At 51.4% G+C, this 16,986-nt stretch overlaps 7 protein-coding genes across 7 annotated transcripts; 4 read left to right on the top strand and 3 right to left on the bottom strand.

Moving 5' to 3' along the window:
* The first annotated feature begins 108 nt into the window (after window positions 1-108).
* BO85DRAFT_476401 (condensin subunit SMC2) lies at window positions 109-4,452 on the top strand. Its single transcript, XM_025662778.1, has 6 exons — window positions 109-272; window positions 331-371; window positions 444-2,601; window positions 2,649-3,023; window positions 3,072-3,745; window positions 3,802-4,452. The coding sequence occupies exons 1-6, from the start codon at window positions 246-248 to the stop codon at window positions 4,064-4,066; spliced, it is 3,540 nt and encodes a 1,179-aa protein (XP_025517705.1). The 5' UTR covers window positions 109-245; the 3' UTR covers window positions 4,067-4,452.
* A 370-nt stretch (window positions 4,453-4,822) lies between these two features.
* On the top strand, window positions 4,823-5,546 carry BO85DRAFT_486240 (CUE domain-containing protein; the record flags this gene model as incomplete). Its single annotated transcript, XM_025663375.1, has 2 exons — window positions 4,823-5,104; window positions 5,250-5,546. 2 exons carry the CDS (start codon window positions 4,823-4,825, stop codon window positions 5,544-5,546), a joined length of 579 nt encoding a protein of 192 aa, XP_025517704.1.
* A 237-nt stretch (window positions 5,547-5,783) lies between these two features.
* psf2 (DNA replication protein PSF2) lies at window positions 5,784-7,284 on the bottom strand. The gene is made up of 3 exons (XM_025654922.1): window positions 7,021-7,284; window positions 6,373-6,959; window positions 5,784-6,293 (listed from the first exon to the last, which is right to left on the bottom strand). The coding sequence occupies exons 1-3, from the start codon at window positions 7,132-7,134 to the stop codon at window positions 6,185-6,187; spliced, it is 810 nt and encodes a 269-aa protein (XP_025517703.1). The 5' UTR covers window positions 7,135-7,284; the 3' UTR covers window positions 5,784-6,184.
* A 109-nt stretch (window positions 7,285-7,393) lies between these two features.
* alg10 (dolichyl-P-Glc:Glc(2)Man(9)GlcNAc(2)-PP-dolichol alpha-1,2- glucosyltransferase) lies at window positions 7,394-11,539 on the top strand. Its single transcript, XM_025662190.1, has 8 exons — window positions 7,394-8,199; window positions 8,248-8,385; window positions 8,431-9,358; window positions 9,526-9,585; window positions 9,637-10,075; window positions 10,166-10,278; window positions 10,334-10,724; window positions 10,780-11,539. The coding sequence occupies exons 1-8, from the start codon at window positions 7,443-7,445 to the stop codon at window positions 11,503-11,505; spliced, it is 3,552 nt and encodes a 1,183-aa protein (XP_025517702.1). The 5' UTR covers window positions 7,394-7,442; the 3' UTR covers window positions 11,506-11,539.
* A 37-nt stretch (window positions 11,540-11,576) lies between these two features.
* BO85DRAFT_447640 (ACBP-domain-containing protein) lies at window positions 11,577-12,459 on the bottom strand. Its single transcript, XM_025659762.1, has 3 exons — window positions 12,084-12,459; window positions 11,903-11,968; window positions 11,577-11,827 (listed from the first exon to the last, which is right to left on the bottom strand). Exons 1-3 carry the CDS (start codon window positions 12,333-12,335, stop codon window positions 11,711-11,713), a joined length of 435 nt encoding a protein of 144 aa, XP_025517701.1. The 5' UTR covers window positions 12,336-12,459; the 3' UTR covers window positions 11,577-11,710.
* Window positions 12,460-13,206: 747 nt separating this feature from the next.
* Window positions 13,207-15,000, top strand: BO85DRAFT_366981 (folylpolyglutamate synthase; the record flags this gene model as incomplete). The annotated part of the gene is made up of 5 exons (XM_025655803.1): window positions 13,207-13,251; window positions 13,300-13,461; window positions 13,512-14,413; window positions 14,436-14,633; window positions 14,691-15,000. 5 exons carry the CDS (start codon window positions 13,207-13,209, stop codon window positions 14,998-15,000), a joined length of 1,617 nt encoding a protein of 538 aa, XP_025517700.1.
* A 305-nt stretch (window positions 15,001-15,305) lies between these two features.
* Window positions 15,306-16,328, bottom strand: BO85DRAFT_367181 (putative U-box domain protein; the record flags this gene model as incomplete). The annotated part of the gene is made up of 3 exons (XM_025655811.1): window positions 15,306-15,539; window positions 15,603-16,140; window positions 16,246-16,328. 3 exons carry the CDS (start codon window positions 16,326-16,328, stop codon window positions 15,306-15,308), a joined length of 855 nt encoding a protein of 284 aa, XP_025517699.1.
* Window positions 16,329-16,986: the final 658 nt, after the last annotated feature.

Below are 16,986 nucleotides of genomic sequence, written 5' to 3'. Positions count from 1 at the left end.
TACATAAGCTACAGATATCCTTTGACTGACAACCATATCACGTGCAACCCCCTCCATGATTACATTACCACGATAGCGCGCACCAACCCCGAAAGAGCAAACCGTAAACAGCGCTGGGCCCCGACGGCAAAACACCGCCCGCAAAATCGCTCCCCAGACGTCAATCGATCCCGCAACTGTTCTCTCGGTCCCCCCTCCCATGCACCTGATCGTCTAGTTCATGGGGCTGGATCAGAGTCGCAACAATGAGGATTACGGAGATTATTATTGACGTAAGTTCATGTTCTCCGCTGCCCGGAGAATGTGCGATCGCTGACTGTCAACTCACAGGGCTTCAAATCGTACGCCGTGCGTACGGTGATCTCAGGATGGTATGCGCGGATTGAGACGCCTTCCACTATGCAATTTGCTTGATGATGACAGACCTAACGTTTCTTACATAGGGACGAATCCTTCAACTCCATCACCGGTCTCAACGGTAGTGGTAAATCAAACATTCTCGATGCCATCTGTTTCGTCCTCGGTATCACGAACATGTCCACCGTTCGCGCGCAGAACTTGCAGGATCTCATCTACAAACGTGGTCAAGCCGGTGTGACCAAGGCCAGTGTGACGATTGTCTTCGATAACCGTGACACCGCGAAATCGCCGATCGGATTCGAGGAATATGCGACAATCTCGGTGACTCGACAGATTGTTCTTGGGGGCACTAGCAAGTACCTCATCAATGGACATCGTGCGCAGCAACAGACGGTGCAAAACCTCTTCCAGAGTGTGCAGCTGAACATCAACAATCCCAATTTCTTGATTATGCAGGGTCGGATCACGAAAGTGCTGAATATGAAACCTGTTGAAATCCTGTCCATGATCGAGGAAGCGGCCGGTACACGGATGTTTGAGGATAGGAGGGAAAAGGCTGTGAAGACGATGGGCAAAAAAGAACTCAAGTTGCGCGAAATTGAAGAGCTTCTCAAGGAAGAAATCGAGCCCAAGCTGGAGAAGCTGCGATCCGAAAAGCGCGCTTTCCTCGACTTCCAACAGACCCAGAACGACTTGGAGCGCTTGACTCGCTTGGTGGTTGCCCACGACTACCTCAGGGGCAACGAGAGGTTACGGATTTCCGGACAAGAGTGCGAGCAAAAGAGGAACAGGGTGCAGGCGCTGGAAGACAATGCGGCCAAGCTGAAGAGCGAAATTGCTCACCTTGAGGAGGATATGAAGCGGGTCAGAGCAGCCCGCGATAAGGAACTACGGAAGGGTGGTAAATTTCAGGCTCTGGAGGATGAGGTCAAGTCTCACTCGCATGAACTTGTTCGTTTGACCACCGTTTTCGATCTCAAGAATGCCAGCATTGCTGAAGAGAAAGAAAAGAGGAAGGAAGTCCAGCGAACCGTGACGGACCTGGAGAAGGTCCTCAAGGAGAAGCAGAAGGTCTACGATAAGCTTCAGGTACAGTATGATGCCGCTAAAGCAGAGCTTGACGCCCAGACAGCTGAAGTGGAGCAGAAGGAAGAATTGCTCCAGACCCTGCAGACTGGTGTCGCTTCAAAGGAAGGCCAGGAAAGTGGTTACCAGGGCCAGCTTCAGGACGCTCGTAACCGTGCAAACACGGCTGCCACTGAACAAGAGCAGGCCAAACTCAAGATCGCTAACTTGGAGAAGAGGATCAAGGAAGAGGAGCCGCGCGCGAAGAAGGCCAAGGAACAGAACTCCGGTCTTTTGAAAGAATTGGAGGGACTGAAGTCGCAAGCTAAGAAGCTTGATTCAGAACTTTCTAGGCTAGGATTTGAGCCGGGTCGCGAGGAGGAGCTTTACCAGCAGCAGACTGAACTTCAAAAAGAGATCCGTGAGCTGCGTCAGAGAGCAGACGGCCTCCAGAGGAAGGTTGCAAATGTCGATTTCAACTACAGTGACCCCCATCCTCACTTCGATCGTTCTAAAGTCAAGGGTCTGGTTGCGCAGCTCTTTAGTCTTGACAAAGAGAAGCTTCAAGCCGCTACAGCACTGGAGATCTGCGCGGGTGGCCGTCTGTACAACGTTGTTGTCGACACCGCCGAAACCGGTACCCAGCTGCTTCAGAACGGAAGACTGAAGAAGCGTGTGACCATTATCCCCCTGAATAAGATATCCTCATTTGTTGCCTCGGCAGAGAAGATTGGGGCGGCGCAGAGGATTGCTCCCGGAAAGGTTGATCTTGCCTTGTCGCTCATCGGCTACGACGAGGAAGTCACTTCGGCGATGAACTACGTCTTCGGTAACACCCTGATTTGCAATGATGCCGATACAGCTAAGCGGGTCACGTTTGACCCTTCCGTTCGGATCAAGAGTGTAACGCTCGAGGGTGATGTCTACGACCCATCCGGTACTCTGTCCGGAGGTAGCGCTCCTAACACGAGCGGTGTGCTTGTCACCCTGCAGAAGTTCAATGAGATTACTCGGGAGATCCGGAGCAAGGAGCGACAGCTGGCTACTGTGGAGGAAACAATGAGGAAGGAGAAGAAGAAGCTGGATGCTGCTCGTACAATCAAGCAAGAGCTGGACCTTAAGACCCACGAGATCAAGCTTACGGAGGAGCAGATCAGCAGCAACTCGTCTTCCTCGGTAAGTCCCACTTCCATGTTTCCTAGACGTATAACTGACGGAAACAGATCATTCACGCCGTAGAAGAGATGAAAGCGAACATCGAGCAGCTGAAGAAGGACATCTCTGACGCGAAGTCTCGCCAGAGCGAAGCATCCAAGGATATCAAGCGCATCGAGAAGGATATGAGTGAGTTCAACGACAACAAGGACAGCAAACTTGCGGAACTGCAGTCTTCCCTGGACTCCCTGAAGAAGAGTCTGGCCGAGAACTCCAACTCGGTCAAGACCCTGCAGAAAGAGCTTCAGAACTCCCGATTAGAGCTGGAGCAAGTTGGCGGTGATCTGTCGGCGGCCGAGGAACAAAACGCCGAGGCCGAAAACACCCTCAAGGCTCAGATGGAAGAAATCCAGTCGCTGAAGAGAGAACAGGCTCGGATCAAGGTAGGAATATCAAGTCACGGCTTAAGACCATCTGCTAATGATCTATAGGACGCCCATGATATTGCCCAGGCTCACCTGGAGGACGAAAGGGCTAAGCTGACCGGTTTTGATGATGAGCTGCGTGAACTCGAGCGGACGAAGCAGTCGAAGAACTCCCAACTTACGGAGGAGGGCTTGGAAGTCCAGAAGCTGGGACATCAGCTCGAGAAATTGCAGAAGGAGCAACAAGCCGCGGCGCAGACGGTGGCTCATATGGAGGAGGAGCATGAATGGATCGCTGATGAGAAGGATAACTTCGGACGGTCCAACACGGCATACGATTTCAAGAACCAGAATATCGCCGAGTGCAAGTCGACACTGCGCAACCTGACGGAGCGATTCCAGGGCATGAAGAAGAAGATCAACCCCAAGGTGATGAACATGATCGACAGCGTCGAGAAGAAGGAGGCTGCCCTGAAGAACATGATGAAGACCGTCATTCGTGACAAGAGCAAGATCGAGGAGACCATCATCAACTTGAACGAGTACAAGAAGGAGGCCCTCCACAAAACATGGACCAAGGTCACAGCCGACTTTGGACAGATCTTCAACGACCTGCTACCCGGCAGTTTTGCCAAGCTAGAACCTCCTGAGGGCAAGGATATCACTGAAGGTCTGGAAGTCAAGGTGTCTCTGGGCAAGGTCTGGAAGCAGAGTTTAACCGAGCTGAGTGGTGGACAACGGTACGTGAATTTCCGATGAGTTACTCTTTCCTGGCTACGAGCTAACATTTGTCTAGGTCTCTCATTGCGCTTTCACTCATTATGGCGCTACTACAATTCAAGCCGGCGCCAATGTACATTCTGGACGAGGTTGATGCCGCTTTGGATCTGTCGCATACCCAGAACATTGGTCGGTTGATCAAGACGCGATTCAAGGGATCGCAGTTCATCGTTGTGTCGCTGAAGGACGGCATGTTCCAGAATGCCAACCGGATCTTCCGCACAAGGTTCAGCGAGGGAACCAGTGTGGTCCAGGCCTTGACTCCTGCCGACATGAAGTAGACCTCAAGCTGGGATTGTTGTTCTTCATTTGTCGATATTGCGTTGGTGCATATGGGTCTTTTGGTTTGGACATTGGACATGGCGCGTTACGTGACAGGCCAGGAGGTTGGGACGGGGTGTTTTCGGATGATGTATATGATTCTGGATGATTCTGCAGTTCTACACCGTACTCTTATGAGATATGTTAATGACGGACGCAAGGAGATCTCTGTAGAGACAGCGGTAGGATGCAATAAGTGGTTGGAGGCTGGAGTGCTGGTAACTTGCTATAAGAGGCGACCGACTGCTCGCATCATCTGCCACAACATAAGTTGAATGCCAGCAAAACACGGCCTTACTCGGTTCTCTGCCACCCTGTCCAGTTGAGTCAATCGCTGTTCTTCTTCCCCTTTTCCTGGTGGGGGGAAGTTATTTGCTTTTTCCTCACCTTTTTCCCCTGGCCAAATCGCCCCGAAACTCAAGCACCGCCGCAGTCGGTGGTCAACGTGCCCGCCCCGATCCGGCCGGGATCCGATTGTCCCACCGCCACCTCGCCGCTTTCCCCCCAAACGAACTGCCGCGGCATCACTCCTCCATCATCCCTAGCATTCTATTCAACGCCGCCTTGTTTTGGGCTTCGAGCTAAAACTCTCCTCCTCCGTTGACTCCAAGGCGGTCGCATACGCCATTTTCGAGTCGCGACTTCCCATCTGACTCAATCAAGAGTCCACGTTTCGTCCTATACCCGCTACCTCGTCCAGAGAGACCCTCACAACAATGCCAGAAGAAGAGCCGTCCCTGAATATCCCCTCTCTCCTCACCCTCGCCGTGGTGTCATTCTTCGTGCTTCGATGGTTCCTTAACCGCGATGGGGGAGAGGCCGGGCCAGGCAGCAGTCGCAGTCGGCCGCGAGGCACCGTCGACCCAGCCCAAGTCGAACAAATATCCCAGATGTTCCCTCAGCTCAGCGCCCGTGAGATCATGTGGGATTTACAGCGCAACGGGGGTAGTGTTGCGGCGACGACGGAGAGAATCCTGACCGGTCGGGGGCTGGAAGTGGTGAGTCATTCCCCTCATTCCTATCTCACTTTGATGCATATAGACCCGCGCCGCTGGTCGTTCATCATCATCTCTTCTCTCCTCCCCTTTCTCGTTCCCCGCATTGAGTCAGATGCATGGCCAGCTAACCGAACCTACCATGTAGCCGCCCCCATCCTTCCAACCCCAGATTGCGATCCCCAATACAGCACCCGTGCAGTCACAACCTACCCAAACGGCGACCTCCAAGGCCGATGCCCAGGATCTGATCTCCCGATACAACCTCCGCGCGAAACTTGAGGCCGAGAACAGCGCCGCTGAGTCTGCACCGTCGCAGGCTTCTTCCACGACGGGCTGGTCGCAGAGCAAGGAGGAGCGCCAGCGCTTACTGCAGAAGCGCAGGGACGAGATGATTCTGGCGGCGCGGAGGAAGATGATGCAGAAGGACCAGGCTGCTCAATGAAGCTAGTCATGCTATATCGTTCGTGGGGACTGGAAATTTGGAACTAACTCTCTGGGGTCCCGGTATTGCGCGTCATAGGGGCAGGCAGATTGACGGCTTACTCGAAGGGAGGATTTCATCTATGCCTTTCATTCTGTATTCAGTTGGATCACTTTTGTGTGCTTCTTCGATCTCCTTCGGGTTGTTATATACCTCTTGTTGCTGGCGTTGTGGATGTGTAAGATTCAATCCATTGTTATTGGCATATTTGTTGTTTTCATTTGTCTTTCGGAGATTGACTTGTCATGTCTTTTTTCTACTTTCTTCCCTCTCTCTCCTCTCTCATCTTAAGCTGAGCGTCGCATGCATCTGGTGTTTCTGATAGGGGGATATGATCAGGACTACTTATTACCTATCTACTACCTGCTTACTAGCATGACACCCGGCCCATCAACCAAGTAACTTCCAATCAATGATTTAGGGTATATATACATACATGCGTCTGATGTATGTGCGATGCCAATATGATCATGTCCTGCCATGTCCCATACATATATAGACTTGACCCCGATAACTCCCATCATGAAACAAACACTGAACAATGAACCAGCCCACGCATTGCAAATATAAAAACGAGGGGAAAGAATGAGCAGAAACATCTAAAACTCCATTTCATCATCATCGTCCTGCGTCCCATCATACCCTCCATTTGCCATTTCCTCCGCCATCTCTTCTCTCCTCGCCTGTTCCTTCGAGGCCCCGATGCGCCTATCAACATGACTCGTTAGCAATCCACGCACGACTCGACAACACAAGAAAAGAATGGACGAAGCACTAGGAACGTTACCTCAGTTCATCCACCACCCCCGCGATGAATCTCCTCCCCTCTCCCAACTCCATAGCTCCCACACCCGTCAACGCAACACCCCCACCACCCACAGCCGCCGCATCCAGAACATCCACACCAGCCCTAACCTTCGCCATCCGCACCTCCCTCAGCTCCTTCAACAGTCGTCTCGTCTGATCCGGGTCCACTAAATCATCGCTCGCCGCCTCCAGCAACATCGTCCCTACCTCCAACCAATGAAACGGTAGTGCCGGCGGCTCCCCCGGCGGGATATGATCGCGTGCTGTATTTTGAGGCAAGAAAGGCGGCGCAGGGTAGTATTTCTCGCCGGAGGGGGTGTAGCGCGGTGTCGCGAGCGGAGCGCGACGGTGATCGCCTGGGGCGGGCTGGCCGGGCAGTGGAGGCGGCGGGGAAAAAGCGTGCTGGTATTCGTCGTTTTGGGTCTCGATTTCGAGGATGAGTTCGAGAGATTCGGGGTGGAGCCAGGGCGGGGGGAGGATGTTGGCGCGGCGTTGGCGTTTGAGGAGGAGGGCGAGCCAGAGGGGGAGGGAGGTGCGTCGGGGTGGGAGGAGGGGGGAGACGGGGCCCTATTTGAGGAGGAGTTATTAGTTGTGATTAGTAGGGTAGGATGATTTGTATAGGTCGTACTCCTAGTAATTCAAGCCCCTCGAGTCGCTGACGAGGCAAAATAGTGACCATCTCCATCTCCGCGAGGAAGGAGATCTCCGGGGGCGTGATGCCCCGCGGGAGGGGAAAGGCCATTGACCCTCGCGTTTGCGCGTGGATTGGCCGGGGAAAAAGGAGTTAGGGACGTGTCGGGGCAGTCGGAGGAGAGTATTCCATGCCCCGGAGTTACTTTGCGACCGAATGAAAGAAGGGGAGCTTGAAGTTGTTCATTCAAATTCAATCGCGATGGGCGTCGATTGCCCGATGCGGTGTTTGTTCGGTTTGCATTGCAAGCTTGCATTTCCGCTCGTGTCTTTTAGAATCAATTGATCTATTCTTCTTCTCCTCTTTCACACTTCAATTGTCGAGAGCATGGTTGACCTCCTGCCTAAGCATTGACCGACATGAATGCGCAACCCAAGTCGGGCGTGGCTTTGGCCGCCCGCTACGCCATTCCTTTTGTTCTGCTGTTGATCCCCTTTTGGATGATGAGGATCAATGCCGTCGTTCCCGAACCGTATCTGGATGAGGCCTTCCATGTCCCCCAGGCTCAGGCCTACTGGGCTCATAAGTGGACGCATTGGGATCCCAAGATCACCACGCCTCCAGGCCTTTATCTCTGGTCCTATGTGCTGTGCGCGATCGCGCTCTTCCTGCGCGGTTCCCCCACACAGCTTACCCCGGAAGCTTTGCGTGCGACCAACGTGGCAGCCACCGCCGTAGCTCTGCCGTTGCGTTTGCAGACATTGTTGGATCGGCTGCGTAGGGTGCGCAACACACGTCCCTCTGGGGCATGGCTGAGCCATACGGTTTTGAACATCTGCCTCTTCCCGCCGCTGTTCTTCTTCTCCGGCCTATACTACACCGATATTCTTGCGCTGCTGGTTGTCATTGAGGCGTACAACTGGGACCTGAAACGCTCGTCGGAGGGTGGGTTTGCGCCGCTCTCGACGCTGGTGTTTGTCGTGCTGGGGCTGGTGGCGCTGGTCTTCAGACAGACGAACATCTTCTGGGTGGCGATCTTCCTGGGTGGACTGCAGGTCGTGCGGCGGTTGAGGTTGTCCTCTAAGAGATGCGAGGCGTCGGGATTCGCGGATATTGCTCGGGCGGGATGGAAGAATGAGCTGTATGATCCGTTTGTTTCGGATGCTTCGATTGAAGGTTAGTATTGTCTTTGTGATGTGTTGATGGCATTGCTGACTGGGATAGACTACTTCAAGGCGTCTGTTTCGCTGGTGGTTGTTGCCCTGAACAACCTCGGCTCGGTGGTTAGCTCTGCTATTCCGTACTTGCTCATACTTGCCGGGTTTGGCGGCTTCGTGCTGTGGAATGATGGTGTTGTTCTTGGTAGGTCTATTGGTCGTGTTGTAAGTGCTAGGCTGACAGCTGCAGGACACAAGGAGTATCATACTGCTGGGCTGCATCTGCCCCAGATGCTCTACATCTGGCCCTACTTCGTCTTCTTTTCGTGGCCTCTTCTGCTCTCGCCGGTCGTCAACTTGGTTTTCCCGAAGTCGCTTCTGCCCAAGTTCATCGACTTTGGCTTCCCGAAGAAGCAAAAGGGCCTCCCTAAGCTGTTGACGGCTCTTGTTGTTATCCCCATTATGCTGGCTGTGGTCCACTTCAACACCATCGTCCATCCTTTCACCCTTGCTGACAACCGTCACTATGTCTTCTACGTCTTCCGTATCCTGCTGCGCATTCACCCTGCTATCAAGTATGCTGCTGTCGCGGTGTACTTCCTCTGTGCGTGGATGGTCATCTCCGCCTTTGGATTCACAACGATTTCTACGCCTCCCCAGTTGATGCGTGTCCCGCAGACGGCAGCCCGCCAGCCGGAGCCAGTGCCAGTACCTCAGAAAGAGCCCAGCCAGAAGAAGGCCGAACGTCGGAAGGCAGCAAAGAAGCCCGCACAGTCGCCCAAGCCGGAGCCGATTTCATTCGATGCGTACGCCAAGATCCAGGAGCACATTGCGCACCGGCAGAAGCAGCATCAGGGTACGCCGCAGGTGAGCTTTGTGCTTGTCTGGCTGGCGGCCACGGCACTGTCGCTCATTACGGCGCCGCTCGTCGAGCCGCGCTACTTTATCATTCCGTGGGTGATGTGGCGGCTGCATCTGCCACCGCAGCCGACGCCTCTCGTGCACCGGCAGCGGGGGCGCGATGCGACCGAGGAGCTGAATGCGAAGGTCGCCACGAATATGGCACTGTTCCTGGAGACGTATTGGTTCTTGGTGATCAACGCGGTGACGGGATACATCTTCCTGTACTGCGGGTTTGAATGGCCCCAGGAACCGGGAAAGATCCAGCGGTTCATGTGGTAGACTTGTAAAAGTGTATAGTGTATAATAGTGTAGTAATAGTTATATATAGATCTCAATATTTTCGTGGTTGTGAAGTAAGCTTTCTACGTATGATGTTTAGCGATATCCAGATGTAACCGGTATGCTATCCGCTACCGCATCTTCCTCACCACTCTCTCACCAGTGTACCACACCTCAACCGCAACATGGAAGAACCAGACCTGCCAGCCAAGAGGGCCAAGCTGTCCCCCAACATAGACCATGCAGACAATGACTCTACCCAAAGGACCAACAGCAGCAGCAATGACAGTAACAACCACCCCCTAGCATCCCTGCATCGCTCCATAACACCCCCAATACTCTCCCGCTCCAAGGGACCAAAACCACCGCCACAACCACAACCAGAACACAATGCCACCCACCCAGCATCACCCAGCACGCAGACCACGAAAAAGGAGAATGATGCTGAATCAGAAAAGGACAATATAATCCCCTCTCCCATCCAACTAACCCACATCCGGGACCTCCCCGCCTCCTCAGGCCACAACACCGACACCGTCCGACTGCGCGACATTCTCGGCGATCCATTGATCCGCGAATGCTGGCAATTCAATTACCTCTTTGATGTGGATTTTTTGATGAGCCAGTTTGATGAGGATGTGAGACGGCTTGTCAAGGTGAAGGTTGTGCATGGCTCGTGGAAGAGAGATGCCCCGAATCGGCAGAGGATTGATGTAGGTCCACTGTCTTCATTATTTTCTTTTCATCTTGACTTATATGATCTGAATACATGTGTGATGAGACGGTCCTAATAATATAGATAGGAAGCATGTACGCGCCACCCCAACGTCGAAGCAATAACCGCCTACATGCCCGAAGCGTTCGGGACGCATCATTCCAAGATGATGATCTTGTTGAGACATGATGATTTGGCTCAGTATGTATCTCCAATCTCCACCTATGAGTCTAACGAAGCTAATGCATGAGTACAGAGTGGTCATCCACACGGCAAACATGATCGCAGGCGACTGGGCAAATATGTGCCAGGCCGTGTGGCGATCTCCTCTACTCCCATTATGTTCCAATGGAAATGGAAGTGGGAGTGAAAGTATAGATACCCCCGGGACACGATTCAAACGTGACCTTCTCTCTTATTTAAGAGAATACGGACCGAAGAAAACCGGCCCGCTTGTCGCGCAGCTAGAGAAACACGACTTCAGCGCTGTCCGCGCGGCGTTGGTCGCTAGTGTTCCCTCGAAACAGAAGATTCGGGAGTCGACTGATTCGACACGGAAGACGCTGTGGGGATGGCTAGCTCTGAGGGATGTTTTGCGGTCGGTTCCTATTGATCGTTCAGAGGATAGACCGCATGTTGTAACTCAGGTAGGTTGATTCTATCATTGGGACTGCCTATGGGATCTCTACTAACGAGGTGTAGATATCCTCCGTCGCCTCTCTCGGACAAACAGACAAGTGGCTTAAAGACGTCTTCTTCACGTCCCTATCACCCTCATCAAATACCCCCAAACCCAGATTCTCCATCATATTCCCCACACCCGACGAAATCCGCCGCTCCTTGAACGGCTACGGCTCCGGCGGCTCCATCCACATGAAGCTGCAAAGCGCAGCGCAACAGAAACAGCTGCAGTACATGCGGCCCTATCTGTGTCATTGGGCTGGGGATGTTGCCGAGGACGAGGTGAAGGTGAAAAGAGAAGCAGGACGTCGTCGCGCAGCACCGCATATCAAGACGTATATCCGGTACTCGTCGTCGGAGATGGACCGGATTGATTGGGCGATGGTGACGTCGGCGAATCTATCGACGCAGGCGTGGGGAGCGGCGGTGAATGCTAACGGGGAGGTAAGGATATGTAGTTGGGAGATAGGGGTTGTGGTGTGGCCGGAGTTAGTCGCCGGTGCTGGTGCTGGAGGGAGAAGCGTAATGGTGCCTTGCTTCCGGAGGGATATGCCCGATGCAGATGCGGTTGCGGCTGCAGGTGCGACTGCAAATGCAGATGTAAAAGAAATACCTACTACGACTACAGTTGGCTTTCGAATGCCGTACGACCTACCATTGACGAGGTACAGCGAGACGGATATACCCTGGTGCGCGACGGCCAGTCATAGCGAGCCGGACTGGCTGGGTCAAACGTGGGAGGCTTAACCGATCCTATCCTCATCCTTTCCATATACCATCCATCCCCATATTAATATCTCAAGAATCAACAATGACTATGCAAGCAGCTCAATAGCCAGTAAGTTGGTTGAGTAGTAAGTAGCTCATAACTCATCTCATCTTGCTAATAGACAATGCATCCACCACATGATATCCCTTTCATATATGATCTTGTAGGTTTAGGTTTTATAATCTACTCCCTCGTTCCAATCTTCTCAATCAGAGTGTCAACCTGCTTGATGTACTCGGCCTGGGCCTTGGCCTCGCTGATGTGCTTGATTTCATTCCATGCGTTGTACTTGTACTTGCCCTATACCATCATACCAGATATATTAGTCTCACACTTATACAGAGGAGCGGAGAGAAAATAGAAGGAAATCCATACCTGGATATCGAACATGCCAGGAGAAGCAGGAGTCTGGTTGTTGCCGCGCTTGAAGTACTTGTAGAGCTACACACAGAGAGAACACATTAGCATATACCCTCTCAACTTCATCTTTCTCAGATTCATTCCCCTCCCTCCAAAGATATCGATCCATAGATGGAGGGGCAGGGGGGATACTCACCGCCAACTTATCCTCATTACCAGGCTCCGATTTCAGCATCTTGACAACAGCAACAGCAAACTCGAAAGCGTTCTTCAGGGCAACAGCCTGCTCGCCCTCAACGGTGGCGGTGTCATCACCACCAAGGACGGCCTTGATGGCGTCGGAGAAGACGGAGCTGTCGACCTTGGCAGCGGCGGCCTGGACCTCGGGGGTGAACTTCTCCTTCTTGATGGAGGCGTCGAGGGCGGCGGAGAAGTTGGGGACGGACATTTTGGCTGTGTGGGTTTGTTTGGTGGGAGGAGTTGATGGAGTTTGGTTTGGAGTTGGGGTTGGAGGGGTAGTAGGTAAATATGGCGGATGAAGAGGGGAAGAAGAATGAGTGAGTTGAGGGAAAGTGGGGGGGATTTGTTGATTTGGTGGGGGAGCTGTACTCGGCGGGTTATTGGTTAGACTATCTTTCTCAGGTGACTACTTACTACTAGTTATTCAACTTATAGTACTATCTACTCAATACTATTTGACTATTTGTTGATCATTGCAATAGTATGGGATTTTGTTTTTATGTGGTTATTGTCTGATTTGTTGTTTCATGTTTTGGTGCTTACTTGATGGGATGTTGTTGGCTCAACTGTTGAGTGCTAGGGTTTCTGGATATGTTAGAATGGGAGCTTTGGTGCATATCAGCTACATAGCTTAGCATTGAGGTTCTTTCTTGCTATTTTCAAAGCTTTATGCTAATTTGTAGGACAATTTGCAGTTTTACACAATTCTTTGTGTTTATTTTCTCATTATTGTGTTCGTCTTTATGCTGAAATGCTAACTTTCAATGCACTCCAGTAAGATCACCAGGAGTCATGGATCATCTATGCCAACTGCTCTGCGGGCTAGGCAAGAGAGTCTATATTCAATGCTTGGAACTTCACTCATTATTAACTAGATGTACTTGTGAAGTCCCGGACAAAGCTCCTTTATCATGACCAACTGCTCAATGAATACCTCCGCGGACTCGCCTTGTCTGGATGCAACGTCACCCCCGATAACCCCCAGCAGTCTTTGGATGACTTCATGAATCAGCGAACTCAGACATACGCTTGACATAGTCAAAGAACAACCCCCGGTGATTGAGAAAAAGTACATTCCAATGTTGGCTGTCGATTCCAAGAACAAAATCACTCGTACTTACGAGGTATGCTGTCTGCCATCTTGAATTCATCTACTGCTTCTAACCTCGTAGCAGAATGCCCTCAGACTCCTGGAAACGCGCAGACGTCGCGCCCGACCCAGGACCAACCCTTCTGTACAGACAGAGCAAATCCCAGCAAATGTCACTCCAACCGTGCGAGGTATTCCATGTCTGTATGGAATGAGCGAGTGGCTACAGACTCTCGGACATTCGGTAGGTTCTCTACCTGTTACAGAGAGAATGAGCTTACTTACTAGATACAGGACACAGATATATCTCGTCTAAACATAATCCACGTCACCGGAACAAAAGGCAAAGGCAGCACATGCGAGTTCACCCGTTCTATTCTCCATGCACATGGGTTGAGAACCGGCTTCCCCAGTAAAATCGGTCTCTACACCTCGCCTCACATACAATGCATTCGAGAAAGAATCCAAATTAACAGCAATCCCGTAACGGAGAACCTATTCACAAAATACTTCTTCGAAGTCTGGGACACGCTTATGGAGACCAACATCCGAAAAGCAGACACAACACAGCAGCCACCTCGCTACCTGCAATTTCTCGCCCTGCTCGCTTTTCACACTTTCATCCGAGAGAACGTCGACGCTGCAATAATCGAAGTCCACCAGGGTGGTGAATTCGACGCTACCAACGTCATCCAGAACCCCGTGGTCACCGGTATCACTTCCCTAGGGCTGGACCATCTTGACCAGCTCGGCCCTACCGTCGACTCCATTGCATGGCATAAATCGGGAATATTCAAACCAGGTGCACCTGCATTATCTGTTCCGCAGGACGATAGTCCTTTGGAGGTATTGCACGCTCGTGCCGCGGAGAAGAATACTTCATTGACTATAATCCCGCTAAATCCTGATCTCCCCACTGACAGTAGTGTATTGGGGATCCCCGTCCAGCGACTAAATTGCTCCCTCGCCCTCGAGCTAGCCAGGACATTCTTGCAAGCCAAAGCACCCGACCATGTAATCGAGCCCGCGGACATATCTACCGCTATGGAGGACATCTCCCTAATCGGAAGATTCGAAATCATCAATGACCCAGACGGACAATCACAATGGTTCGTAGACGGCGCACACAACACGCTTAGTCTAGAGAAAACGGCGGAGTGGTTCTCGGATATTACCAAGAGGTCTGCGGAGCAAACGTCAGTATATTCCCTATCCCAGTAAACTAACCAATCAACTTACCCAAATGAACTATTTATACATGCACCGAATCCTAATATTCAGCCACTTCTCCAAAGACCGAGACGGCCTAGCGCTTCTAAAATGCTTAGCAGAATCTCTTGTTGAGCAAGACGCACTGCCAGATCATGTTATCTTCACTACTTACATTGAACGAGCAGACAAATCTCAAATTGAAAAGTTGGATAAAGGTGAGGATCATAATCACTTCTCTATCTTATTTCTCACTAACTAGAGATGTAATAAAATGAAAGATATACTCCCAACCACCCTCCCAGATCTTAGCGTGCTATCTTTGTTCGCTGAAAAATGGAAAGCTACCGTTCCTCAAGGCACGAGTTCAGTCTCGACTAAGGAGACCATTGAAGAAGCGATTGACACAGCAAGGAGTATCACTGCACAGCAGGATGGTAAAGCGCAGGTCTTGATTACGGGGTGTTTCTTGTTGGTTGGCGGGGCGCTGAATATATTGCGTTGTTCTAAGAGATATATTTCCAATGTCAATACCAAAGTAGTTCGTTATGTGGGTGTTGATAACCTCGAGTAGTTATGAGTGGTCATGCTAGGGATAAGTACTAATATTGAATATTGCCTGTCTGGCGTTGACACCGCATGCTAGGTCTGAAAACAGAAAGACTGGTAATCAAGATGGATGAAAGGAAGGTGACCTTCCAACTAGGAGAAAGACTACGCATAAACACACGTACAGTAATTCATCATCTGTCAATTAAATATGGAATAACTAGTATACACTGCATTACTCTAAATCATAGTATACAAGCATATGTCCTGTTAATGGTATCAAGTAGTCTACTACCAACGCCATGCTAATCATACTATATTTGCAAGCAATCACCAATCCACCGCCCACCCATTCTTATCCAAGAACTCCTCACACGCTGCCTTCAACGCATAATTCGGCCGAAGATCGTTCACTGTCATCGGCACCCGCGTGATAGGATCAACCTTGGCCTGCTCCACGTACTTGGTGATGCCGACCCGGTCAAAGCTGGTCCCAGAAGGTGTAATAACAGGATCATGCATAATCTCAAACGTAATTCCATCCACCAGATAATCAGGCACAACCTACACCATATCATCAGCACAACCCACCAGCAACTCACAAAAGGAACTTTCAGATGAACTTACCCTCTCGACCACCTTCCCCTCCGACGCAATCCCAAACACCTCCCTCACCCTCTGCACCTTCCGTTCAGCATCCTCTCTAATCTCCCTCTCATCCTCTCTGAACCCAATTTCCCCAATCTCCCCCTTCTCCAACCGCGCCTTCAACTCCGATACCCCCCTCTCCACCTCCGCCTCAATCAGCCCCTCCACACTCGCCAACGTCTCATCCAACTCCCTTATCCGCGCCGTCTCCTTGGCCGCCCAAATCGCCTGCTTAGCGCGCAACACCGTCCGCGACAAATTCTCCGTCTGGATGTTCTTCGCCGCCAGACTCGCCTTATACGCCTCAATGGCTACGTCGTATGCTTCCTGAGGCCGTTGCAGACCCAACAGCGCTTGTGCCAGGTACCAGGAGGATTTCAAACTGGTGGGGGATTTGGCGCCGTAGAGATCGATGGCGGCGCGGGCGTCGTGCTCGACTCCGGCCCAGTTTTCAAGTCGGATGCGGGTCAGGGCGCGGTTGGAGAAGAAGGTGGGTTCTTTGGGATTCTTGAGGATTCTATTTATTGTAGATATCCGATTGGTTTTTAGTAGGAGTTTTTAGATTTATTTCATTTGGGGGGTGGTGGATGTGTATAGCGGGGTAAGTGGGATATATGCTCACGCTTGTGAATACATCTCCTCGGCGCCATTGTAATCGCCTTCTTTAAAGAGCTGGTTGCCCTTTTCTTTTAGTTCGAGTGCCATGTTTGCTATGATGTGAGGTGTGGTGTGGAGTGTGCGCTGATGTGTTGTGTGCGCCCACTGATTTGTGCTGTAAATGACAACGGGATTCTCCCCTTTTTTTGTTTCCGTGACGATTGTGTTTTGTCAGCTGGAAAGAACGAACGAAAGGAACGAATGAAAGGAACGAAGAAACAACGCTTCGGATGTCGGATGTGTGGGGCTGCGCAGTGATCTCCACTGTTGTTGAGGGAGGTAGATGGTGACTGGATGTGCTAGGGAATCTATCCGTTCTGTCTAGCGGATAGTGGATGTGGAGTGGATTTCAATGCAGTGGGATGATTGATGATAGTCGCAATGGAGGATTGATGCCGCGAGAGCATGGATAACCTGGTCAATCCACCAGTATAAGTATCCAGGTAAGTAGTACTGTTGTTCAGCTACCCCTCTTGGGACCTGAGATCCTTGTTGGAGGTTCAGTCAGGAATGAAATTGATGAACTCGGGTGAGCTTTCAGTCGTGATCCACACAGCCCTGGTGTCGGGACGGCACGTTGGGTTCTCCATCTTTATCAATTGATGTTTCATCGATTTTATGCCTGTTCCTGTGCAGTGGAAAAAGACGTGGGTTGAGCAATCGAAGGTGATCGATCCCCGCAGAATCCAGATGAGTCAGCAGTTGT

The sequence above is a fragment of the Aspergillus piperis genome (genome assembly GCF_003184755.1).
Source record: "Aspergillus piperis CBS 112811 unplaced genomic scaffold BO85scaffold_5, whole genome shotgun sequence".
NCBI classification, from domain to species: Eukaryota; Fungi; Ascomycota; class Eurotiomycetes; order Eurotiales; family Aspergillaceae; genus Aspergillus; species Aspergillus piperis.
The sequence above is the reverse complement of the archived record's forward strand: the minus strand, read 5'-3'. Positions and strand labels throughout refer to the sequence as shown.

Coding starts and splice junctions, on each gene's coding strand:
- psf2 (XM_025654922.1), bottom strand. CDS start 7,134: ATGGCCTTTCCCCTCCCGCGGGGCATCACGCCCCCGGAGATCTCCTTC. Junction 6,960..7,020: donor AGGGGCTTGAATTACTAGGA/GTACGACCTATA, acceptor CTCCTCAAATAG/GGCCCCGTCTCCCCCCTCCT. Junction 6,294..6,372: donor GGGGTGGTGGATGAACTGAG/GTAACGTTCCTA, acceptor TCATGTTGATAG/GCGCATCGGGGCCTCGAAGG.
- alg10 (XM_025662190.1), top strand. CDS start 7,443: ATGAATGCGCAACCCAAGTCGGGCGTGGCTTTGGCCGCCCGCTACGCC. Junction 9,586..9,636: donor CCAGCCAAGAGGGCCAAGCT/GTCCCCCAACAT, acceptor AAGGACCAACAG/CAGCAGCAATGACAGTAACA. Junction 10,725..10,779: donor GACCGCATGTTGTAACTCAG/GTAGGTTGATTC, acceptor AACGAGGTGTAG/ATATCCTCCGTCGCCTCTCT.
- BO85DRAFT_476401 (XM_025662778.1), top strand. CDS start 246: ATGAGGATTACGGAGATTATTATTGAC. Junction 2,602..2,648: donor GCAGCAACTCGTCTTCCTCG/GTAAGTCCCACT, acceptor TGACGGAAACAG/ATCATTCACGCCGTAGAAGA. Junction 3,746..3,801: donor GAGCTGAGTGGTGGACAACG/GTACGTGAATTT, acceptor ACATTTGTCTAG/GTCTCTCATTGCGCTTTCAC.
- BO85DRAFT_447640 (XM_025659762.1), bottom strand. CDS start 12,335: ATGTCCGTCCCCAACTTCTCCGCCGCCCTCGACGCCTCCATCAAGAAG. Junction 11,969..12,083: donor GTAATGAGGATAAGTTGGCG/GTGAGTATCCCC, acceptor CTCTGTGTGTAG/CTCTACAAGTACTTCAAGCG. Junction 11,828..11,902: donor CTGGCATGTTCGATATCCAG/GTATGGATTTCC, acceptor ATGATGGTATAG/GGCAAGTACAAGTACAACGC.